Consider the following 26,379-nt stretch of genomic DNA (forward strand, 5'->3'; position numbering starts at 1 on the left):
CTGTATCGTTCCAATTTTAGTATATGTGCTGCCGAAGCGAGCACGATCTGGTGTTCTTCCCCTCAGCTATTTGTAGCCGTGTAATTAGGGCTCCGCAAGGACAGGGTGAGCTCGGGCGTGGCGCAGCAGTTAGTGCCGCGCCGAGCACGCTCCGTACCCACCGCCGGCGGAGCCGCGCCCGGGTTCGGCCTGCGCGGGGAACGGTGGGCGCGGGAAACGGTGGGTGTTCAGTGCCGTGCTCTATGCAAATAAGCGCAAAGCACACTGGGGAGGGGCGGCACCCGCACCCGCAGAGGGTGGCGGACCGGGGAAGCTGTACGTTAGCAGTAACGTTCGGAGGACACTAAAGGTGGAGGTGGTCAGTTCTTTACAGTTAGCAATATTGGTATTTTCTGTGATAAAATATCGTCAATTTTACTTAAATTAGCTTATCGATTTTCTGTGGTAATATAACGCCGTTTTCACTTATATTAGTTTAATACCTTTTTTTCTGTGGTAATATATAGTTGATTTTACTTAAATTAGTGTAATACGAGCTTTCTGTGGTAATATATCCTAGCTCCTACTTACAAGTAGTTTAATATCAACTTTCTGTGGTACTATATTGTCGTTCATAAATTAGTTGAATATCAACTTTCTATTGTAATACATCGTAGTTCTTACTTAAAGTAGTTTAGTATCAATCACCTGTGGTAACTTACAGTTCATTTAAACCATTTGTTGTTATTTCAAGCTCTTCAAGCACACCGGGGCTCTAACAGGGGCTCCCGCACTAGTGGAGAACATTCTTACCTGTACCGGGTAGGGGCAGCCCGGGCGGCGGCGGGAGCATAGACGTCTCAGTGGTTGTACGGCTGGCGGGCAGTCCGCTCTAAGACGAGGCGGGGGAAACTTCCAGTAAGCAGCAGAGTGGCGCAGCGGAAGCGTGCTGGGCCCATAACCCAGAGGTCGATGGATCGAAACCATCCTCTGCTAGCTGGTGTTCATTTTCGGTTTTTGCCCGGCGGAGCGATCCATGGTGAGCAAGAACGCTGCTTTACAAGCGGTTCCATTGCGTGAAACTCGGCAACCGGTGTGTCCGTGATCACTATTTTTTTATTGTTATTTTTGTTTGTTTATGGGAGTGGAGTTGGTGGTGTGAGTACAATCGTTTTTCCTGAAACCATCTTAGAATCATAGAATAGTTAGGGTTGGAAAGGACCTTAAGATCATCCAGTTCCAACCCCTCTGCCATGAGCAGGGACACCTCACACTAAACCATGCCACCGAAGGCCTCAAATCTTGACATGTAATGTAGTGGGTGTGAGTAAAGGAAAGACGTAATGCACCACCATATGATTACAACCTTTTCTTCTAGCAATATTTGATGATTTAATACAATCACAGGCTTGTTTGGGCTGGAAGGGACCTTAAAGCTCATCCAGTTGCAAGCACCTGCTACAGTCAGGGACACATTCCACTAGAGCAGCTTGCTCCAAGCCCCTGTGTCCAACCTGGCCTTGAACACTGCCAGGGATGGGGCAGCCACAGCTTCTCTGGGCACCCTGTGCCAGCGCCTCAGCACCCTCACAAGGATCTCATCTCAGACTCCCCTGTCAGTTTAAAGCCATTCCCCCTTGTCCTGTCTCTGCAGGCCTTTGTCAAAAGCCCCTTTCCAGCTTTCTTGTTGGCCCCTTTAGGCACTGGAGCTGCGATAAGTTCTCCCTGGAGCCGCCTTTTCTCCAGGCTGAACAAGCCCAGCTCTCTCAGCCTGGCTCCGTAGCAGAAGTGCTCCAGCCCTTGAAGCATCTTTGTGTCCTCATCTGGAGGTGCTCCAACAGTTTCATGTATTTAATTACGTATAAAAAGCTTGTTGCATCTGTTCATAGCTTTTCCATGTCTTGTCTGTTTAAAGGAAACATTCTGTTACCTGTATAGTCTGGTCAGTTAATACCAAGAGAGGAAATAATCTGGCAAACTAAAACAGTAGTTGAGACAAGGAGGCCTGCTTCTTTTCAGATATAGCAAGCAAATACTCAAATTTGCATGAAAGCAAAACGAGTATACAAATGTGAAGTAAGAATCAGTGCACACAGTATTGGAAGTCTATAATCGAGCTTTAAATTGAATTATCTGAGAAATAGCTTAGTGATGGTTTAATGCTAAACTGCTTCTAAATGTATAAACAGTGGCCTTCTTACACAGAATTGATACGTGCGGAATGCACGAAAGAGAAGTGAAGCAAAGAAGAAATTATGTCTCTGAAACAGAGTATTGCTGCCTGTTTTTCTTGTGGGATCCCCTCAAAAGCAGTGCGCCAGGGGTGGGTTTCAACGGTTCCATGGTGTAATGGTTAGCACTCTGGACTCTGAATCCAGCGATCCGAGTTCAAATCTCGGTGGAACCTAGTAGTTTTTGCGGGTGAGTGAAGTTTTTCTTGCTGGCCACTGTCACGGAAAATGAGTTTAGTGAAAACAGTGTTTTTCACGGGCAGTTGGAACACCGTAAGTTGCCGACATCTCGTGCTACCTGAAAAACGGATTTAAAAGCAAAGAGAAGCAAACTGTAGAGTTTTCGCGATTTCCCCTTCCCACCCGCTCTATTTATTGTAGGTAGGTTATGGGACATTCTTACATTTATTATCTGAAAAACTTCAGACATGCCATAGTACACTGAAATGTAAGGGATTCATTTTAGCTGTATGCCGTAAACAACCTGTGTGGTTTGTTCTAACTCCAACTTGTGCATTAGAAAAGCACGAGGCTCTCTGCTGAACCCCAGTGCACGTGTGGGGGTTCCATTTGTATATCTGAAAGAAGATGCTGTCCCACTGTTCGTGTTTGCTGCCTGACCTTGCATCTTAGCGATTGTTATACCACGAAGACAATGGATATTGTAGAAAGCTCTGCAAGGTTATGACTTTAGTGGCACTGAATTCCCTGCGCATCATTCCAGCCACCGAAGCGGGAGGGGGATGGGATTCGTTCACTGTGGCGTTATTCCCCGGGCTGGCGGAGGCGAGTGCCACCGCCCGGTTCTATGGTGTAATGGTTAGCACTCTGGACTTTGAATCCAGCGATCCGAGTTCAAATCTCGGTAGAACCTGCGACGCAGCCCGTACTTTTACCCTCCCCCTAGTGGCTCTTCGCCGGCGCAGCTCGTTCACAGCGACGTAAAAGAGCAGGCTTCCCACGATAGCTTAGATAATGAGCGCCGACAAACCAACTGCAACGCCAGTGCGCAACACAGCTGCGTGCTGGCCAAAACGGGTGAGACCTGGGAAGCTGAGCGGCAAATGGCTTTTCCTTGATCTGAACTGTATCGCATTATAAAAATTTTCTTAAATTGCACAGGTATGCAAAAAAAATCAAACAAGACCTTGAATAGTTCTTACTACAGTTTTACTAGGTCTTGCATTATATGCTACCACTGTCTTATATTAAGTCTTAAAAAAAAAAAAAAAAAGGCATTTACACTAAGGAAAATCTAATTTTCAGGTACTGTAAATGTGCAAATTTGGACATTATGTACCTAATTATTCACAGAAAAGCAGATTTCAGAGTAAGTATAATCTCACTGATTAAATTGTGCAGAGTTCAAATAGAAATTACCTTTCCTTTGCTGACACAAATGATTTTTTCCACATTTCAAGAGTAGTTAAAGACATCCAAACACCTTGGCTCCCCTCCTAACATCCTGTTGTTGCTGGTTGTTTACACAGCAACAGCCCCGTTCTACACCAGACTGAACATAAGCTCCTCTTGCTTTTTCTCTGGCCAGGTAACCACTCCTTACTATCCCTTTAAAAACATTTAGATCACCTTCAGGACCAGTTATTATTTTGAGGAACCTTGAAGGTTTAGAGGCTGTTCTGTGGAAGCCAGGGTACTAACACTCTTTAAAGAAATATATGGAAATGTTTGCCAAATCTGTTAATACTTACATAACCTATTGATAAAAAAAAAAAAAATCAAAAAAACCAAAAAACAAACTCTTCTATGTCTGGGCTAATTTTCATCCTTTCCCCAACTGTGTTTCTTAATATCAGACTATACACAATTATCTTTACTGTTCCTTGTGCACCAGTGTTTTAAGTAAGTGTATATAGTATAGGGCTATCAGCCCCTTTAGACTGGCTCCATCCACCACAATCATTCCTCCAAGGTAAGGGAGCTTTAAAGGCACTAGATGTTTGTCTGCCTTGGCATAATTCAATACATTATTTGTAAACTCATTCTAGAGAACAACATTACCATTTCCTACTGCTACCCAGCAACTTTCTCCTTCCACTTACCACAGTCTGAAGTCCAGCTCTAATCCAGAATACTCATAAATAGCTGATAACAGTATTACTGTTACAGACTAAGTATTCATGCTGAATTCACCAGACAAGCACATATGCTAAAATAAGGTGTACTTCTGAAGTTAAGCTTTTACATGGAATGAGACAGAATCAGTAAATAATTCAGTACCAAGATTTATTTAGGACAATTCATGGTCATGCTCCATTTGAATACAAAGCACCAAAATTTAGGTAACTGAACATTATCCAAATATATTCCAGCTGAGACTGCTGTCTACAGATATATCTGTTATATACAGATATATCAATATAGAGATGTATTACTCTAAGTGATAACATAGCCCATGTCTGTCTGTGTTCCTTAGCTGTAGTGGACAAATACGAGGTGCTATGGCTGAGGAGAAAACTGACTGGAGAAGGCATAGCAAAAGGGTTTCTCAACACATACCCGTTGATATAGCAGTCTCATAATAAAGTAATATAATGCAATATCAATATCAAGCACTTGATATGCTCAAGTCAGTAATACCCCAAGACAATTTCCAAATTAATTCAGCATTTTCAGTTACTTTCCTGCAATGCCTCCAATTTAGGGTTTTCTAAAAATCATGTAGAGACAAGACTGTCTCAGCACAACATTCAACTGAGAAGTAAAGCACTGTGGCTGTGACCACGAGGAACTTTTCCCATTGCTGAAAAGGCAGTAGCAATGGAAACTATTAGTTGCCAAAATCATACTAGGGAACTAAATAATGCTTTATTTTCAAAATGTGGCTAGAAACACGTATTGTCAAGAACAAACTTCCCAACTGTAAATTTAAAAGCCAGAATTTAACCTTAAGTATTTCACTGTATGTGAATCATCAAAACAACGTTTTCTGATATATGTTAAAATTTCAGTGAAGCAAGGTAGAGGGAGGAACATTCACTATAGTTAACAGAGAAATCTTTTTCTTTTCAACTGGCACTTTAAGAAAAGGGCTTGAAAAACTTAAAATCAGTTTTACTTCCAAGTCTTATAAAACAAAATATGACCAAATAAAATACTAGTCACTAAGTCACTAGCTATTATACATACATTCCACCTAGCCAATAAAAGCTGCAGTTAGATGCCTTGTCTTTAAAAAAAAACACTGTAGCAGACAAATAAGCTAGTAATTTTACATTGCTACCATCTCAATAGGTTAAAACACTTGAGTAGATGGAAGAAATGGTGGATTAAACTGAAGAAGTTTATTTTATGCACTGATTTAGCCACCGGTTTTCCTTGTTATGGGAGCACAGCACATCATAGACAGATTTATTTCACCTACTGGCCCATTCCTAGTGACTCCCACTACAACGAGAAGCAAGGCCCTTCAGTGCCCCAGGCAACCACAATGGCAGAACATATGTGGCAGCACCACCTACACAAGACGAACATTTCCAAGTGGTACAATCAGTTCAAGGGTGTCCTTTCAGAATTGCAAGGCAGCTCTTGTGTAGTTTAGTGAAGATTCCATCCAGAACAGCAAACAACTATTTCATACCATTCCATCCAGTATATGCACGTAAAAAAAAATAAGCGTACTATACAGAGAACTGAAGCAATGTAATTTAAACATGCCATCATATATACATAGAAACATATGTGTATACAAACAGAACAAGACCTTTTTTTTTTTTACAATATAATTCTGTTTCAGTTTTTGGAGGAAATCATGACAAAGAAATTCAGACCAAAGGAACTGGATGTTGCTTCTAGAAGTAATCTGTTCAGAAATTGTAATCTGTTCAGAAATTTCATGCAACACCACCATCGTTGTTTACGAGATATTTACTACAGTTCTGGCTATACATAGGTCTTTCCACGATTTCTGGACTCCCTTCCTGTACAGAGGTAGATTTCTGTAGATGTTCTGATATTGCACCACGTAAGCATAATGTTTTTATTACTACATGGAAAAACTTACAAAGGTTAATTTATAGGTGTAATCTCATTGTGTGCATTTGGGTAGCACAGTAATCAAATTCATTTACACTTGAAAGAAAACATCCCTCCAAGTGAAATGTTCTGTTATTTAGGTGGAGGTCCAATTGAAAGCTGCAATTCTATTAACAGCTTCACATTAAGAGAACTCTCTTGTCATCAGGGGAACACACTTACGTCTGGCTCTCTCCTTTTGACTCTCTCAACACATGTTGTCTGATGTTTAGCCGATGCAAGAACTTGCACTGACTTCACTGATGCCTTTATCCCATCCACTCTGTTCAAGTTAAATGAGGATTTCAAATACATGTGGGTTTTTGCAGCATTAGGTCTTAACTCATACAAGCAGTTGTGACATTACGAAGTTTACAAGAATATTCATTCAAACTGTCTGAAATGATTAAAAAAATCCCATCCCCACTTTCAGACTGGAAAAGGAAAGCTGAACCTTTGCCACCTTCAAACAGCCATTAATCCTGAACAAATCCATTGCTACTAGGAAAATCCAAGGAAGTGTGGCAGTAGGGTATTTTTTTGTCCATTACATTCTTGAATAACCCTCTGACAACTCCTGAGGTTGCAGGAAAAGCTTGCATGCAAATACCACTTTGTTGAATGAAATCTCTACAGCATACCTAAAGTAAGCACGCCAAAATTCATGATGCTGACGTATAGTAACTTTGAGGAGCTCACAAGCATGGCTAAGTGGCTTTCTTCAGAGGCACTCCATAAAGTTATTTTTACAGAAGTATGTCAACATGGGGATAAATGGAAGAACAATCTGGTATTCTGTGTACTAAAACATGAGAGAGTAAAAAGTGCTGGAAGCCTGGCTCAGGAAACCTGGCAAAGCTGCAGTATGCACGTGCTCACATGACAGTGCATATGCATGTTTCACGCTTCGAACAAAGCCTGCCAAACCAAGCAGCACCACTGTTCTTAACTGCAAGTTTCTAAGAAAACTTACAAGGAAAGAAGAGTTTTCTTTTTGTACCAACCAACCTATCTGGAACTATTCTGAATGAAGGATTGCACTGTAACCATTTAATATTAGTTTCCCCAAGTTGAGTTTAGATGAAGCATTTTGTTCCTTACAAAACATCACATCAGTAAGGAATGGTGACGAGTTTGGAACTGAGCAGTTTTTGTTAAATACTGAGACAGGGCATACATTAATTCATGCCACTTCTCCATATACACATTTATCCCTGTAAACAGGTTGTTAACAAGGCAAGTAAATCCCAAGTTACTTCACAACAACTGCAATTCTGAAATTCAGGACTGTTTTCCCCATTATGAAAGGAACTGCATACCTAGGAAGATGAGTAGAATAATCTCACCTTCCCCGGAGAGCCCATTTTGTGAAGGGAACCCTTCAATTCTGGGAGTAACTTCATCAGGTATTACACTCCCTGCCCCTGGCAGAGAGTGCTTAAGTACCTCACAAGGTCATGCTTTTGAATAAAGAAATCCATTATACACAGGAGATTATACACAGGAAGAGTTAAATGGCAAAGGCAGAAACCAGGGCTTTTGGAGACTCTCTGGTTTTAAAAAGCAATTGTTCTTCACAAGTAATAATCCACAATTGGGAAGCGTCTCATTCATACACTCGGCTAGTGCATAGCATCTGCGATTGCATAGAATGTTTCCAGTGCTGAATCTGTAACTAACCTAAGCAAATCTTTTACTAGTTGGATTTATTACCATTTGATATCCAAACTGCTTGCTGTTTGACTGACTGCACTGTATGTGGTGTGCAAAGTCTCCTGGACCTTTTTAGAGTCCATGCCTTCCAGCCAGTCCTGGTACATCTTTTGTACATACATGTTCGTTTCTGGAAGTCTGACAGGTATGGCAGCATACACTTCTTCCATCTGGTTCAGCAGTGCTTTATCTGGTTTTCCATCTTCAGTTTGTGCCTGGCCTTTTCCATTTAGACACCCTTAGCAAAAAGGAAAGAAAAGAAGCCGTAAGGTTGATGGAAGTTTGGTATGAAGAGGAAGTTTGTTAACCTGGATTCCCCCCTCCCCAACTTGTTGGAAAAAAGTTGTCTTTTTAAGTAAACTACTGCCCATCCTGTTAGAATTTGTATTTACTTGAAGCAACTCCAATATCAACATCATCTTAATGTAAATGAGGTTTCCATATCAACAATCTTTATCAGCCTCTCCATGGTTTTATGATCTTAATTATTTTCCTTGTCTTTTCTTGCCCTTGACAATGACCATTTCAGAGTATTTCCTCTGAGGTTTGATGTAATCATAAGAGCCATGCTGTCAGTTATTTACAGGTCAGAAGAGAGCAAATAACAAGTGGTTCATTTTAGAGACCCCCATCCATTTCTGAGCCAACCCTGCCCATGTAATTGGTATCCTGGATCCTTCATTCAATAATCAGCATCTCAGATTATTAAGAGGAGAATTAAGAAATTAAGTGCCTGCCTGTAAGATAACTTTCCTTCGGGATTCAAGATACGTGTGTGGGACAATTGTGAATCCATAATTATTCTTACCTCCCGGGCAGGCAAGGACTTCTACAAAATGGTATAAGAACTTTCCTTTTTTCATCTTCAGAACCATGTTTTGGATATTTCTAAAGCCATAAGCTGCTGCGAAACGCAGCACTGTCTCACCATCCTTTTCAAGGGTAACTTCTTGGAAGTCCTTGTTCCTATAAAGATACACAGAGAACATTTTAAACCCCTGCATCACCAAAAGGATGATCCAACATTGTTGTATTTGGATATTCTAGAGAGAGCAGAACAAGTGTAACAGTGAGATTAAGGTCAAATCTTCCAGTTTAGAAACTGAGTTAGCAGAAGTTGGAGTTGAAATTTCAGAATACAATTATACTTAATTTTTAAGCATAGGTAACTTAATAAAATTAAAGCTAGCAGGAGCTACTTGATGGTAACAGATTTACAGGTAACATGTAACTGCCTATAAGCAAAAGAGCCAGATGAGCAAGACTGTGTTATGGTTCAAGTAGCACCAAGTAAAGCAGGAGAGGTTCAGACTGGACATTAGGAACCATTTCTTTACAGAGAGAATGGCCAAACACTGCAATAGGCTTTCTAGAGAGGTAGTCAATGCCCCAAAGCCTGGCAGCATTCGAGGCATTTGGACAATGCCCTTAACTTGCTTTAACTTGGTCAGGCTGGACTAGATGATCATTGCAGGTCCCTTCCAACTGCAAGTATTCTATTCTATTCTTACTAGTCCATCCTACACAAGAAGAATACAAAACTCAATCTTACTTTAATGCTTTGTAGGTGATTTCCTTGACCTCCATGCCAAAAAGCTCCTTTGCAGCATATTTAAAAATGTGCTCCAGGTAACCATCGGATCTCTTCCCATCATGCCTTACTACATCTGCCTCCTTCATGTCATCAAACCTTAGAAAACAACAGAAAGATCAGCTCCAAAATTTCATTCTTTCACTTCAATAAAGTAATAATTTTCCCCTTTCCCTGTCTCCCCCACCAAAGAGTTGTATAGCAGTGAGAATATATTAACATTTTTATTTATTACAGCTTAAAAAACCAAACAACTATTCAGGACAGCAGTAAGATGATGAAAAAAAAAAACAACAACCCTGATGAAGGGCTGCAGGACTTTTCATGTTCAGAAACCTCAAACAGTAGTTTGTAAGAATGCACATTTGACACACCCTAACGACTTGGTAACCAACGACCATTCACTGCTCACGGGGGAAAAAAAACTAAAATCATTTTTAGCTTGTGAAAATATAAAAGTACTTCAGAAGTTACCAGCCTTTGTTTACAACCCTCCTCCTAAAGGAGCTGCTTGTCATAGTGTTTCACATCTACTGTGTATACATAGCGTACTAATCAGTACAGATACAAGCAGGTGAGAAGGCCTTTACAGTCAGCGCTACACTATGGTTCAGGAAAGAAATTTGGTTAGATCATATGCAATGGGCATACGATTCACCTGGAGGTCCACCTCTGCCTCTGTTTAAACCAGCACTGGTGAGCACAAGTGGCTCGATTACAAACTGCACTGGTACATGTGCTGGTGGTGGCCAAAGGCTGCCGCTCTGCAGGCTCACATGGGAGAAATCAATAGGGGTGTGTGGCAATGCTTGTTTCAGGAAAAGATATTCGTCTTCAGCTTAGCAAACAGATTATGTCCTTTGCTCTTACATGTAAGAGCCTCTCTAGATACAATTACCTTCTTCCCAGAACATCCAAACATGACCTTTCCTGGCACACACCACTAGCCAGTGCCTGAGCAGCACTCTGAGTACAGCATTAACCACAAAACCAAAGGGAAAATTAACACAGCAAACACCTTGCAGAAAATGCTGAAGTTTTAAGAATGATGTGGAACTATTTTAATCACTAATGAGCCAAAGTTTACAAATGCAGTGTGTCTGTCTCCCCTATGCCATGCCACTGCATCTACTGCAACTTTTGTTTAATAACCTTGAGCGATTTTGTTTCATGACATGTCTCCTAATTTTAGCCAACTGTTATTTGCTCTCATTCTCTAACTACTGAAGTGAGTTAAGAACTCAAACTTGAGTTACTTAGTTCATACTACTTTGCAATACCAAGGACTTTACCACAAATTGCTACTGTGCTGGGACTTGTCTTAAAGAGAAAGAGTTCCAGTTATATAATTTTCTCTGCAAAATCTACTTTTAAGACCCCAGAAGAGCAAATATTCATGTCATCAGGTCTCACAGCATCAACCAGTATTGATTATCCTTCAAAAATTAACATTACTTTCCAACAGGAACTGATCCAATAAGACAGGTGTATTCTGAATGAGAACTTATTCTTTCATTGGACAGGCTGATTTAGAAATAAATTACTATCCCTATGTAATTACATCTGTAAGAACTTTATGTAATTCTATGTAGCAATCTCTGGTAGAAGTGATCATAGGAGCTACACTACAAACAGAGCTCTGAAAATGTTACCACGGTACCACTTAAACTTCTCCAGTCCAGATCAGCTCCAAGCAGGACAAAGTGAAAAGGATATTTTTTTTACATTTCCAGGGCTATTTTGTGCAAAAAAATCATGGTGATTGCTCCACTACCATCATCTTGGAAAGATACCAAGTAACATCTGTCACACTTGAGCAAAGATCAGCGAGTAGCGAGACCAGCCTTTGTAACTAAGCCTGAGAATTAAAACATGCAAGCTGCTTTGTGGTGAGTCAGTCACGAAGTAAACAGAATCACTTCAGAGCTTTGTGTGATTTTCATCTAAAGCATGTCTCAATTTTATCTGATCTTGAAAATCTGCTGTCTTCAGTAAAAACAAAATCATTTCCTGAAAGGAATCAATTCTACATGAACATATCAGGGGAAGTGGAAATTTACTGTCAAGATGCTGCTCTGAATGAGAGGGAAAACACAGAACAGATGGTCAGCCCCATGGCTGCATCCTGGCGTCTTTGTGTGAGGCCCAGCAGTTGGAGAGGGCGGGCGAGACTGTCCAGCTCTACACAAGCTCAAGCCTAGGAGAGCACTGAATGAAGTCAGCACCCCCAGTCACATTTAGGAGCAAGCTGGGAACTTGATAGAGTCCAATGTAATATTACTGCATCAAAATAAGGAACTACCCAAGTCTTCAAAAATCACAAATTTTAAAAGGAGTCACTAGATAGGGGTCATAACCTCAAATTAACTGCTCTGTATTTACACAGTATATACAGTTCTATATTCTCTGACCCATATTAATTTTATACATAGCAATGAATATGTAAGAATACTTTGGGGCTTTTTGGTCACTATATAAAGGATGAGGCTTTAGTACACTCAGGTTTTGATGCAGGCCTTCTTTTCTTTAAAAAAAGAAAAAAAAATACTCTTGAGAAGTTTTACATTTATGTTGAATATGCTCAAAGGTCGTGCTGTCATCAGAATAGGAAGCAACCCAATACAGAACTACTTACAAAGTATCTACAGATACTTCAGTCACATCTTTCATAGACACATTTTTCTGTTCCATTATTTGGACAATTTCACCTGTAGGGAAACATACCACATTTTACTTTCAAGATAAAGCAAAATACACATGCTGTGCCTCTGTTGAAGAGATCAGTATCCTAACATTTATATGTGCTTACAGTCATCTTCCGCAATTCTTACTAGAGTCAGTTCTGTCTAGTAACTGAGAAGCCTGACACTTCCAGCCCTGAAAAAAAAAGCCCTTCAGCTTGGTCCAAACTTTGCATAAAGCTATACTTGAGCCTGTTAGGTGAAGTTTGGAAGATGTTTCTACACTGCAGGGGGAAAAGGTGGGTATGTAGTTTGGACGTGAAGCCTAAAGACAAGAGCCACATCAAAAAGCTACTGATGCCATGCACTTGGAATGTTAAGAATAGCCTCAGTAGAGATTAAATAATAACTACAAACAAGCAAGACAATGATTTTAAATATGGATTTGCATAACACTTTAACTTTCTCACAAGGCTGACAAAGCCAAATACCTGAATCTTGTTTTCAGATGATACCAAATTAGAAGGACAGCACTTTTTCACTTTGTCTTCCTCTATACAATACCTGTACTACCAGTACCACAAAAACATGTGCTTATTTTTACAGCAGGAAACCAGCCAACCTTACCACTAAAGCAGACTTGAAAAAAGCAAAGTCCGGCATAAAGGCTATTCTAACAGTGGTGTTAGAATAACTTGTATCTTTATAAATAGTTAAGTTCAAAGAAGCTTTAACCTGATGTCAGGACACAATCAACTTCTTGTGAATTATACAAGGCAGTGTAGAAATCTTCCCTCAAGGCTTCCAGTTTTTTGTCATAACAAGGCGCCACAATTACATGGAAAATTTTATCAGGAGACAAGTTCTGTGGAACACAGAAGAGAGCACATGTGATCTCCATGAAGACAAAAGCAGCTTTTGAAGGAGGACAAGGACAAAAATACCAGCATAAGCTCTCTGCAGGCAACACTAGTGATCAATCCCAAGCAATTAAATGTAAAGCCTGCTGCGCACACTTGAAGTGATTTGCAGAAGATACAAAGCAGCAGCAAGAAGCAGCCAAAGTCAGTCTTCTGGCTGAAACTTTTACTCAGGCCACATTTTCTGCAGCTTTTGAGAGCCTTCGAGAGTGAATGCAAGTCAGGACTTCAGAATTCTGTTTCTACCTGCCACTCACTGTCATCCACAGCAAGCCCATCAGTATTTCTCTCTCTGTGGGGAGGTAGCAATACTTCCCTATATAATGTGGAGCCAGTTAAATAGGACACATAAAAAGGACAGCAACTTTTTCAATACACAAAATGAGGATTACAAGGGTAGTTGCTAGGATATAATGCTTTTATTGATCCCAGGCAACAGGGTAATTTCTACATTATTGTCTTTCACTCCTGTTTTGGCTGTGCTATAGAACTACACAGGCAACACTGAACACGAATCTCTTTAGCTACCCTGGATTTAATTTTATCCGTAAGTATCTAAATCCATGTTGCACTGGGAGCTTGAGGATTGCTGCCAGCTCACACTGCATTACACAAAATGAGGTTCCTTGTACATTCTTATTATCATAGGCACTGGTATAGCAGCAGAGCACCATTTATTCTTCAAGTTAAGGACAAACTATTCAGGAAGATACTTTATCACTTTATAATACCATCACTGTGAGAGTGGTGAGGCACTGGAACAGGCTGCCCAAGGAAATTGTGAATGCTCCACCCCTGGCAGTGTTCAAGGCCAGGTTGGACATGGCCTTGAGCAACCTGGTCTAGTGAGAGATGTCCCCTGTCCATTGCAGGGGGGTTGGAACTAGATAATCTTAAGGCCCTTTCCAACCCAAACCATTCTGTGATTCTATGAAATCTATATTCAGTATTAAACCCCACTAGGCCTTCTTTTTAGGACAGTAATGTGGTAAAAATTAATCAGAATTACTTACCTGCTGCCTGGCAAAGTAACCCTTCACCAGGGAGCCCATGATCTGCTGTGGAGACTTTGCAGTGCAAATGTGAGAGGTCACAAGATTGGTTAGTACCCTTTCAGCATACCGGATCCAACCTTGAACAACAGAGACTCACAGTTAGAAGCGACACACAAGCATGGCAAAGTGGTAGCAGTCATAGAACAGCTCTTAAAAATGAAGACACCTTGACAGTAGGTGAGACATAGCTGTGTAGGCTGGAAGCCCCACCTTGGGAACTGCAGGAAACCTCAAGGCTCTGATAATAATGCTTTACAGTTGGCTATCAAGAATTCACTGTGTGAATTCTAGACCTAAAAGCCACTGAACTTCATGACCTATTACACCCTTCCTAATGCATACATTTAACAAAGCAGAAAGAACTGTACCTCAGCTAACAAAGTGCAGGTTGACCCTCTAGACCTCAGACCTTGGATCACCAGATACAACAAATGTACTCTGTTCAGCTGCTTAACTGTAACCTTCTGTTTCCTGAGATTTAATACCCATGCACCCAGCCTGCCTCCTCTAGAACAGCAGTCACATGAAAGCATTATCATAACATGCACATGGATTACGGCTGGGAAAAAAAGGCTTCTTTTACTATTGTTAGAGTAGCCACACCTTCTGAAACACCCACACGCTCAACCACACACTGAAATCTCTCTGTATTAAACATTCTTAGTTACTCAAGAGTTCCCCCTCCCTTTCACCCAAGTCCTTCAGCATGCAGGCTATGACAAGCTACATATATTCATTCACACCACCCCCAATATGCAGAGAAGTTCTATTATTCCCTATCTCCCAGGACAGGAACCAACAAATAAGCAAATGAAGATATTTGGGTATGCAATTCTTTCTAAGGCACTGTAACTCTTATTGACAACAACAGCCCAGACTGAGAACCAAACACCTGAACTGTACAGAAGTGTCAGGCCCAGCCTTGTAGGGACACGTGCTGCTTTTGGTGCTGACAGTGAAAAATATCACACTTAAGTCTTTTATCTTCAGACAAACTAGTGCTTACATAAAAGAGAAGAAGTTCTGTGAAGTGCATGCTGCCAGGAAAGGTAAAGCCTGTAGGTTAATTCTTAAGCATGAAATTAACACATATGTATAAACACTTAGTAACATTTAACTCAGAACACTGACACAAAGGCTAACAGCAGCACAAAACTTCTATCCAGATGGTGTTCAGATGGTTTGTCTCTCTAAAGCAGAGTAGTTATTTTCTGAGTGTAATAAAGTTTTACTGATGCAAATGAGAAAGTTGTATTAGGAAACATAAGGATCCTCCAGCGTTTAGATATTTCCAATTCTTGTTAAGGTACAGACCTCAAGATGAACAGATACTGACCTCCATGTGAAATCTCAAAGGTGTATCTTCAACAACCATTCATTTCTGTTGTAGAAAAAGCGAGAGACTATAGCCTTACAAATCAGGACCGTGCTGAATTGCTGGACTCTGACAGGAAGTCTGCTTAATGTCCGACTTCAACTGGGACTTTAAGTCCAAGATACTACTTGCAACAAAGGACTTAATTTCTTGGTGCTTGGTACAAAGGCCGTATTAGCACATACTGCATGATATGTATATTCTATTTCTTAAATGGCTTTAGTCTCAAGTGCTGTCAAAACAGAACAAAACCAGCTTCAAACAAAATAAAACCAAAATTAAGTTTTATTAAAAAATCTGCCTTGCACTTCAGTAGCATTCCTGGTAGGTCCTTCCTTGTATGGCAACGATGATTACCATTAACTACCACAGCACTCCTGCTCTGAGGCTGGTTTTAATTGGGATGGTTTAGGTATTGTAATCATGAACTATAAGGACATCTTCCTAATTCCCAATAGACTTCTGGCAATGTTGTCCAACGCAATTCTTTAAATCTTAAATTGCTTCTTTCCTTGCAACAGATGGAAAAAGCGCTTCGTAGTTCGAGCTCCACATTGACCATTAGTCACTGTTTCATTATACAAGCGGCCTTGGTGAATGAGAGCATAAGGCATTTATCAGCACTTCACATACGCACTGTTTCTGCCTACTCATGAACCAGGCTGAATTCCAGAGCCATGGTTACAGGAAGCCAAAGATACCCAGTTCTTTTATCAATGTACCTCTGTACCCATACAGACCTATACCCTTCAGAAACTCGTTCAGATTCTCAGCCATTGGTTGGTTTGTGTTAGCATCAAAGAACAAAAAAACCCCTACAAATCACTATAAATTCTTATGTACTGTGATGCACTTCAAAAGACATTATTTTTAGTGATTTATCATGAGCAGATCACAGATGCACACTATAAATATCTATTCATCAGTATGAAGTGCAGAAAAACTAAGACTACTTTTGCTACTGTAAAACCTTGGTCCTGTAAAACAAAATTTGTTTCATTGACTGGGACAAAAGCATGTTACTCTTCCTACTTCTGCTGTAAGCCTGCCCTGTTAACCTGTTCCAGAGTTCAGAGGTTGGCAATGCATTAAGAATGCTGGCTGGTTCACAGAGCAAGTGCTTCATCTTTCTTACCTATTTGGTAAGTTAAGGAAGATAACTTGTGGAATATTACATTATACAATCAGTAGCTACGCTATTGTACTTTCAACAGGACTCTCCCTCCGCCCCTATAGCTCACTTTGAGAGCAGGAGGAGGAGGTAAACAATTAAGACAGATAAAAAGCCCTTTTATCAGGCTCTGGGACTGTACGGGCTATGCTCTTTTGTTCATGGTAGATTTTACATGACAGACCACTCCTGCAGAGGATAACATTTCTGTGAAAAGTTTCACCCGAAGACAAGCAAGAGTAAAGCAGCTACACTTGAGTTCACATTGACCTCCTATCTACAGAACTATATAAAAACCATTTTGTGATAAACACACCCAGTAAACAACATTTCTGGAACAAATTTATGTGATCTGGGGGTAGAGAGAGGAAAGAGAATGAGGAACAGCAAATGTACCCAGACAAAGTCAGGGAACACAGTGAACAAGCTTAAAGATGACTGATCATGGGGTGGGTTTTTCCCTCTAATTGCTGTCAATGGGAATGAAATACCATATGCTTTCAGACTGGGTTCACACTGGTATTTTGGTTCAGTTTTCCACAAATAGAAAGAACCTGTGCTTCTACTAACACCTACAGCAGAGCAGATAGCCAACACCAGAACTAGCACTGCAAACAGAAACAAGCCTTTGTAGAACAGACAAGAAAAGTGCTCCACTACTTCAAAATATTTCCAATAAAAGCAGCAGATCATCTGAGCTGAGTTTCTGGATAAAGAAAATAAAGATTATCTCAGAAGTTCTAAAAGAAATCCTGAGGTTTTGAATTTTCAATGAAACATGTACAAGACAAAGCTAAGTAACAGTGGGTTGGTTCAACTTCACAGCTTTTGCATGAAAACCCAACACAGTATGTCTGCTTCTGAAGATAGGAGGTAACACTGAGATAACAGCAGCAGAGGGGGGGATGGGAAAAGTACAAGTATGATTCAAATAGCAGTATTTAAACTTTAAAACAGTGACAACAGCAGATTCTGTGTATCACCAAAGGTGGCTCTTACTCTCTGGTCACCCTAACATTGCTTTAAAGAATGCAACCCACTTAGGTTATTTCAAAGCTGTTCTCTGGGCAATTTCTACTAGAACTACGTGATCTTGAAAGTCCCTTCCAACCCCCAAACCATTCTATGAGCCTATGAAAGCTAGAAAGAAGTATTTTTGTATTTTTATTTGCCTTTTGAAAAGCAACACCATGAACCTTAATGTGGAGGCGGGGGAGGAGGTAGGCAAAGACGTTACTTTTACCTCTTTTTTGATACTTCTTTAGGAAAGTGACTCAAACTGAAATGATGGTGTGCTAAAAAATGGAAAAAAGTAAACAGTGCCTCAATGTTCTACATCTTTTCAGTTGTGATAAATACAGGTTCCTTTCATAACTAAATATCAGGTGCAAAATTCTCAGGAGTGAGACATTTATTGAGCCAGGTCTGTGACATTTCAAGTGGGAATTATTTTGGCAGTATTAGACATAATCATCTCACAGTCAGTAAAGTCACGTGCTACATTCCCCTAGGCTTAAGCAGCAAGTTCAAAACTTTGCCTGGGAAAACAGAGGTTGTGGTTTAATTCTAGCAGTTCACAAATTTCCTTAAAGATTCTTTTCAGTAAGGAAATGCCCTGTTCAGCTCTGGTCTGAACACAACAGCAGCAGCCACCAACTCCTCAGCTCCAGTTATGATTAATTTCTCCTAAGGTCTTACACAAAGCATTAAGAACCTCAGTGCTTCTGCACCTCAGTTTCATTACCCAGAGATTCACAATGTAATACATGCTTCTTCTACAGAAGTGGTAAGAAATACAACTGACTAATAAATACCACATATAAACACTAGCATAGAAAATCCATAGTTCAGGTTCACTGTATTATCAGAGGCTGTGGGGTTTGGTGTTTTTTGAAGAGCAACAGTAATTTACACTCCTCACCTTTTACAGAGCTCCAGCAGAAGACAACTGTAAGGTGCAAACAGGGACTTTGTTGCAACCTTTATATCTGACTGCGTAAGTCCCTACACTGAATTGGCACATGCCTTATCCAGCACCAGATCCCATCCATTCTTTGTATGGTTTACATTTAGGGTCACTAACATATGGGACAGTTCATTGGAAACTAACTCTATTCTCCAAACAGCCCACAAAAACAGGCCCCTCTAGCAATGCACTGAAATGCATTACAGATGATCAGCACTACCCGTAACAAGTGCTGAGTGTGGTATTTGGTATAACTGAAAAGCAAAGCCAGAATGATATAATTCAGATAAAGCTCTCAAATGACTTCTCTTAGTCCCTTGGTAGTTGCAACAAGACTAGGCCGAAGCACAGGAAGGTCAGAGAAATCAGTTCTCACCAGGGCAAGCAGAGGCAAACATTGGTAAGGCATGCTCCTCCTGGTTCCTCCGTTGATATCGCTGCACAAACTCCCTCTGGCTCTCCAGGAGACTGAAATCGGCAGCTATAGTGGTGTCAAATACATAATGCACCCCTATGAAGAAAAGCAGGAAGGAAAAGTGAATTACTAGAGTGTTTTCCATCTCACAGGCTTCTTTTCAAGCATCAGACCTACAGAAATTCTTGGAGAATCAATGGGTATAGTCTTTTCCCTCTTCAAACTTTCACAAGTGGTAAAGCCTAAAAGAGAAGACAGTGCACAGCTTCTATGTCATGAATTTAAAAGGACCACCAACTTGCTGACTAGCAACATGCCAATTGGTTGTCTGCTTCCTTAGAAGAAGCTTGCCTTTCAACATACACTTGCTTTTTGTTTAATTGAATGGGATTTTGTCACTCCTGGGCTATATGCAGTGACTCCTGAAAAGGAGCATTCTTTACAAGATATACTGAAGTCTCATATCACTATCCACAAAAATATATCCACTTATGAGGCATATCTCCCATTGCTGAAGTTGCCTGCAAAGGAACAGGAGCATATCACCACCACTGCAGAGCCCTTCTATCTGCTTATTTAGCAATACCCTCCCCACATGCCTACGTAACACTGAGCGTAGCCCAGCAGCAAGTGAGCACAGATAATCAATGCCCCTAAGAAAACTGGGGCCCACCAGGACTCTGCATTCCCTCTAAAATGAAGAAAATATGCTGGGTACAGACACATAAAAACTGTGAAAAAATATATATATATGTGTGTGTGTGTGCATGCATATATATATGTGTGTGTGTATATATATATATATATATATATAAAAATATAAAAAAAAGGAAGCAGTTTATAGGTTTACTGCTATCCTTTTCCTTCCTCCCTCAACTACATTAAAAAACTCCACAAACCTATAGGCAAAGTTTTGGGGGTTTATAAAATAAAGCTTTGTACGTAAAGAGCAAAGGAAGCATAGCTTTAACATAGAACAGGCAGGTGCAATAGTGCTTATAAATAATTTCAAATTACAGGAAATTATCTCCTACAGATATAATGTGTCAAAAGGACTGGAAGGCATTTAGGATAAAAATTCCCTCCTCCCTCAAGTTACAAAATAAGGGGAAATCTTACTGAAGCTCATGACCAACCCCTCCCCAACTTCTTGGTAGTAAAGGTTTCAAAGACAGCTCTATCATGTCTTTCTATTCTGTGACCTTTCCTATCAACAAGGTAAGCCTGCTTCTGAAACTGGTGTTACGTCATGCTGCACACTGTCATTAATATCACAGAGTGCCTATTTCCAACTCTAGATTGTGAAATGGCACTTTCTGACTGTGTAAGAAGCAGTTCTGCTGAGGAAGCAAAAACCCAGTCATCTCCCCTTTCTGCTCCACCATCATAAACCCAAACTTACCGAGACTTTTGAGGAAACCACAGAGTCTCTTGGCTGCATCATTCACAGAGAGATTGAACTTAGCAGCAAAATAAGGCAAGGACTGAGGGCATATAGACACTGCCAACACTTTGTGTTTTGAGGTATCACATTTCTAGTAAATAAAAACAAAGAAAACAAGGTTTGTGTTTACAACAGGGTACAGTTCCAAACTTTCCCTCCCTTTCCCTCTCCTGGAGTTTTTCCTCAGCATCTTATGCCTCAGTGAGCTGTGTCATCAAAACCCCTGTGAAACAACTATCAAGGTTCCTGAGGGCAGGCCAGCTCCTCTGATCCTGTCAGTGTTCATCTGTAACCATGGGTAGAAGTTTCTTTCATATAACTAGGGGAAATTCACGCACACACACCCCCAGCCAATTCTGTGCTTCATCTCCTAACGGCAAAGGGAAAGTTAAGCGACATTCACCACCTATGCCATTCTAGTGATATGAAATCTAGCAAAGATGAAAAAAACCTTCTATGTTTAGACATTAACAGCTCGAATAACTGATGTTGACAGGAGCATGGGCATCTGGAGGTACAAATTCAACCCAGCAAATTACAGATCTGATTCTTTGTTAAAGTTCTGTGAATCCATCACTGAAGCTGTTGAGGGAAACTGGCAAGACAGGACCTTCAACAAAACAGTGTTTGTAGGCTCTGAAGAACCCTTTGACAATAGGTGCGCCACTGTACAGCTCTGATGACTGTGACATTTATTTGAAGACTAATCTTTTAGTTGGGATGTTTTCCACACCAGTGAAAACCTTGGAAAACAAACTATAACTATGCCACAGACAAATCTCACCCTAAAAAGGCTACAGACCATAGTCTGTACATACGCACCCTAAATGCTGTGTAATGACCCTTCAGGTAGAGCTTGTGACTGCCCAGAAAGCCTCTTCCTTGCTCACTGTCCTCTTCTGAACCCCTGAAATTCAGATGAAGGCACCTGGCTGCCTCTAGACTTCAGGCCTTCACCCATGTAACCCAAAAGACCTGTTTTCCTCCCCCTTTTCTTCTCTTTCTTACATGACAAGATCATGCATGACAATTATCATACTGCATCGAGAGTTAAACTAGTTGTGAGAAAACTGAATCCCTATGTAAGGAATCCTCTTATTTACAACACTTCTGTACAGATTAAGAAAAATCATCAATTCTGGTAGCTTTTGCTTACCAAGTAAGGACACAGAAGCCCGGAGCACAACTAAAATAATTCGGTATTAAGATCTAAACATCTGAGCACCATACATAGCAACCAGCTTCCAGGAAATCCAGAACTCAGCAGAAAATAAGAGAGCAACAGAACATTTGTGTGAGTTTGCTAAGAATTTGGACAAGAACTTCTGTTCCAAATATGTTCTGCTTGAATATACATTAAAAACAATTCCACTTGCAGAAACACAGCTTGATAACCACCCAGAGCAGTCCCAGTGATGAAGGTATGAGTATTTATATCCACTGAGCCACAAGCTAATTTATTATTACAACGAGGTAGCTGTTTTCCAAAAATGTTACTACCGCAGGTGCTGCAGCTTTCCCCTAAGCCAGGCTGGATGCGGCTGGGAGCAACCTGCTCTAGTGGAAGGTGTCCTTGCCCATGGCAGAGGGTTGCAAGTGGACGAGCTTTAAGGTTCCTTCCAACTCAAACCAGGCTGGGATTCTGTGACTTAGGTTAAGTGCTGTGATCTTGCTTCTCTAGTGCAAAATTATTTTAAGCACTTCCATAATCATCTTGCCTGCAGTTTTCACTTCCTTTCTGCAAAAAGCCTATCCTGCAAATGTTCACATTATGTGCCTTGGGAAAGCAAGCTGCTTAGTCATTCTGTAATTGCCACCTCCTCACGGGAAGCAGTGTGTTGGTGTTTGTGTCACTTTACCTTGTTAAGGTTAAGAATACGAAAGAGCTCCTTCTGATTCTGCTGGAAAACTCTGGCTCCTTCCTCCGATGTCATACAACTGTCACATGCTAGGCAGTCACTAAGGAGTATTTTAGCATTAGCCAATGTAGGAAACTCATTTTTCTGGGGACAAAAAAAAAAAGGAAACAAGTATTTAACAATGATCAACCAATTTTCAAGATCTCTGCAATGACTCAGCTGAAGGACAAACGTGCTGTCACTGCTTTCAAACAAGACAATCCATGACACCTGCATAATACCCAAGATTATTTAGAAGTAATCAAAATAATTTGTCCTGTCCTTCCTCATGGCTCTGCTCCTGTTATTATACCAAAACTGAAAAATGTTTAAGCATAAACACAGATCTAAATTTAGACCCCTGCTCTGTGTTCTAGTAACTTGATTTGCATTACATTTCAAAGCTGTCAGCTTTGAAATCAACTTCCCAAGCAACTGAGAAAACTTTTACTTGTACTATTAAGCACCTTTAACAGTCAGGTGCCTCCCTAACAGCAACAGGGCTTTGGCTCTTTACCACGAGGCAAAACAATCAGAATGCAGCACTACCACTACACTGAACACACACTGTAAGAGCAGAAGTTTCATACTTCTGGCTACAGTACATTGACATCTCATCTCTGAGGAGAAGCAGTTCTTAGGTAGAGGAGCAACATAACCAGCCAACTTTTAATTACAACATAACTAATCCCCCTATGAAGAACCTGTTCCCAGAGACACAGTTCTATGTTAAAGAATACGAGGTGATCTATGTTTGTCTAATGTAAAGACTAAGAAAACATTCTTGTGCATCTGTACTATCAAAATTCCTCTTTTCTCCTTGCAAGCTCTGTCTTGAAGACTTGATGCAAGATTTTTGACACATACAAAAGAAGCTATACCTTCAATTTCTGGTTTGTGTTTGCATAGTAAAGGGGTTTGTATGTCACCATTCCTAAAGATTCTTGATTCTCATGTTATGAGAGGTCTAAGAGTCTAGAACTGCTTATGATTGCTTACAACTGCTTTGTGAGTCATGTTACATTTAGTACTTGAAAGTTCTCTACTTACAACGTCATTTGAGGTACATAACAAAAAAGGAACACAAATAGAAGTATATTATGATTTTTAGAAGGTCCGTTACCTCTTCAAGACCATCACTTGAACTCAGTGCATCAACAGATGTACTCTGTGTATCATCATTTTTCTGCTTTTTACTGCATTCCTAAAACAAAACATAAAATCCATATATTATGCAAAATACATTTACCGTTCAGTCAGAACATCTTCGCAGAACTGCGTGTACCTTTAAAAACTGACCTAGTTCATTTGTAGTTTTTTACCACGTTAAACCTACGCCTTTACACGCAACACCTTGTCACCAAAGTGCATTTGCTACGGGGGAAAGAACTCAGAATTCACTGTTTTCGTCATATTTACAAGGCTTTTAGTCCCAAGGGGGGTTAAGCCGAGCACGGCAGCAGCTGACCCGTCGCTCCCGCCGCACTACGCGCCCCTCCGAGCCGTGGACGACGGAAGGGGCTCGGGGCTACGCGCCGGAGGTGCCGGTGACCTTGGAGCTGACAGCCAACTACGGCTCCGCCCCACAGGCCAAACCGGGACACCACAGCCTCGCCGGCCAGAGCAGAGAGAAGGGAAAACATGACAGCTCCCCGCCGCACTCACCTTTTTGGTGCAGTTCTCGCACTTCATTTGCGCCGGCGCCCCCCGGCCGTGCCGCGGCTGCCGAGCGGTCCTCGCCGCCGGGGCTGCAGGACAGGAGCAGAGCAGGGCAGGCCGGTGAGCGCCGCGCACCACCAGCGCCCGCCGCAGCCCGCCCGTCCCCACCGCTCTTTGTTGCCGTGCCCGCCTCCTGCCCCGTATCGCCCCCGCCGGGCGGGCCCTGCGTCCGCAGCCAATGCAGCCCCCGGGGCGGCTCCACCGCGCCCCTCACGTGCTCCGCAATTTACTGACCTGTAATTAAGCACCGGACGCCGCCATCCCGTCCCGTCCCTCCCCGCTGCCCCAGCCCGTTACGTGGTGCCAGAAGGCACCGAGCGCTGCCCGCAGCGCTGCTGGAACACACGCAGGGCAAAACCCGCTCAGCGACCGGAACGGCTCCCCCGCGGAAGGTGTCCCGGCAGACGCGCCGGCCGCCCCCTAGCACGGCCCTGTCTCCGCCGACAGAGCGAGGCTCTGCCGCCGCAACATCCTCCCTGCCGCCCCCTCGGCTCTTGGCACCCCGCCGCCGACACGGAAGGACAGCTCATCAGCTCCACGGGGGGGAAAACCCCAGCACCCAAGCCCCTAAAAACCCCAAGACGACCCAACGAGGAGAGCTGGAAGGACGAGGAACCGCACACCGTACCTCGCCGCCGCGTCGGTCGCGTCCCCGGCGGGCGGAGGCTGGCCGCAGCGGCGGGCGGGGCCGGCACCGCCTCGCCCTCCGCCTTGTCGCCGGCAGGTTCCCGGCTGGGCCCGCCGCCTCCCCGCCCCCCCGCGCGGCGGGGCTCATTGTGGACCTGAGCAGTGGCACGTAGCCGCCGTCGGCAGCGCGCCGCAGCCGTGCACGGAGGGACCCAGCGCCGCCGCGCGTCCACGATACAACCGCTCCCCAACCGGGAACCCCCCTGCGGCGCTCAGTCCCGCCCGGGCAGCAAAGCGGGAGCCGGCTTGTGACCTGCCGGGCACTGGACCCCGCGGGCACTGCCCCGCACTGAGCTGGGGTGGGGGCACGGCGGCCCCGAGCTTCGCCGCTGCCCTACGGACACTCTCCCCCGAGCTGCGCTGCGGCGCTGGAGCCGCTTCGCGTGTTCTTGAAACATCTCTGTGTATTTTTATAAACATAATTCTGCGGTTACAGAAATGGTTTTCCCCCCTGTTTTTTGTTTTCTCTCAGTTCCTTTAAAATGAAACAACGCTACGGACGTTTCTAAACACAACTTCGTTACCGGTTTATTTAACCGCTACACTACCGTCACCGGTAACAAAACACAAGGCTTAGCGATGCCGTTCACGGGCAGGAATCACACCTCCTGACATACAGCATCGTTTAACACACACACACACACCCCCCAGCCTCCCGCAACCTCGGAGGCCCCAGAGCATCACGTAGGATGCTTCTGATCCATGTCACAGCGCTTGTCTTCCCAAACCGTGGCTCGTAACATTCGAACAGAAAGGTTCAATCACCTCTTGCTCCTCTTTTACGCCGCGCCCATTCAAACAGCAGCGTCAATCACACACCTCCAGCTGCACAGGGGTTTGCAAGGATGAAATGACATTTTAGAAATTAAACCACAGAACTCCCACCAAACATGCGATTTCCTGTCTAAGCTGCGACTTTTCTTTTTTAAGTGCACTGAGTAAATCCCCTCCCGTCACTCGTCCCATGCTTTAACCCGCAGGCAGCACTTCTGTTCATGCCCAGGGCAGCGGCAGGACAGAGCAAGCCACAGCCCCAGGCTACAGAAGTTTGCCCCCAAACACAGAACTTTAAATAACCACTTGTTCCACTGCAACTCTCTGTAACAGATATCACAACCCAGAGATTCGTGGATTTAGCAGTTCAAGATTTCACAGTCACATTAATCAGTGTTTTACAGAGCACTCCAGAGCAGGACGTAAAAATAATGCGTTTTGTTTGTTTTCCATTTACAGACTACAGGTGAATTGTCACTGAGGTCACGGAAATCAGGAATTCCTTCGCTTTACCATAGAGAAAGCAAACAGAAACACTTTCTCACTGCCCATTTAAAGCCAAATAAGCTGACACTGCTTTGGACACATCCTGGAAAAAGAATCACCAATCCTAGCTTCAGGTAAAAACTTTGATAGCTTCAGTCATCATTTTCCGTGCTTCTGCTGTCTTCAGTCAAAATGCTTTCACATTCACCATTACCATATTAACACCAGCTCTTTTAAAA

The 26,379-nt window shown here is 42.3% G+C and overlaps 1 protein-coding gene across 1 annotated transcript; it reads right to left on the minus strand.

The window, feature by feature from the left end:
• Positions 1–4,440: 4,440 nt before the first annotated feature.
• NARF (nuclear prelamin A recognition factor) lies at positions 4,441–24,877 on the minus strand. Its single transcript, XM_080629665.1, has 12 exons — positions 24,822–24,877; positions 24,140–24,222; positions 23,598–23,678; positions 22,436–22,579; positions 20,535–20,667; positions 19,094–19,228; positions 14,164–14,282; positions 12,966–13,095; positions 12,185–12,257; positions 9,511–9,648; positions 8,767–8,924; positions 4,441–8,196 (listed from the first exon to the last, which is right to left on the minus strand). Exons 2-12 carry the CDS (start codon positions 24,164–24,166, stop codon positions 7,955–7,957), a joined length of 1,380 nt encoding a protein of 459 aa, XP_080485791.1. The 5' UTR covers positions 24,167–24,222; positions 24,822–24,877; the 3' UTR covers positions 4,441–7,954.
• Between the last annotated feature and the right edge of the window lie 1,502 nt (positions 24,878–26,379).

The sequence above is a fragment of the Psittacula echo genome (assembly GCF_963264785.1).
Source record: "Psittacula echo genome assembly, chromosome: 14".
Classification (NCBI taxonomy): domain Eukaryota; kingdom Metazoa; phylum Chordata; class Aves; order Psittaciformes; family Psittacidae; genus Psittacula; species Psittacula echo.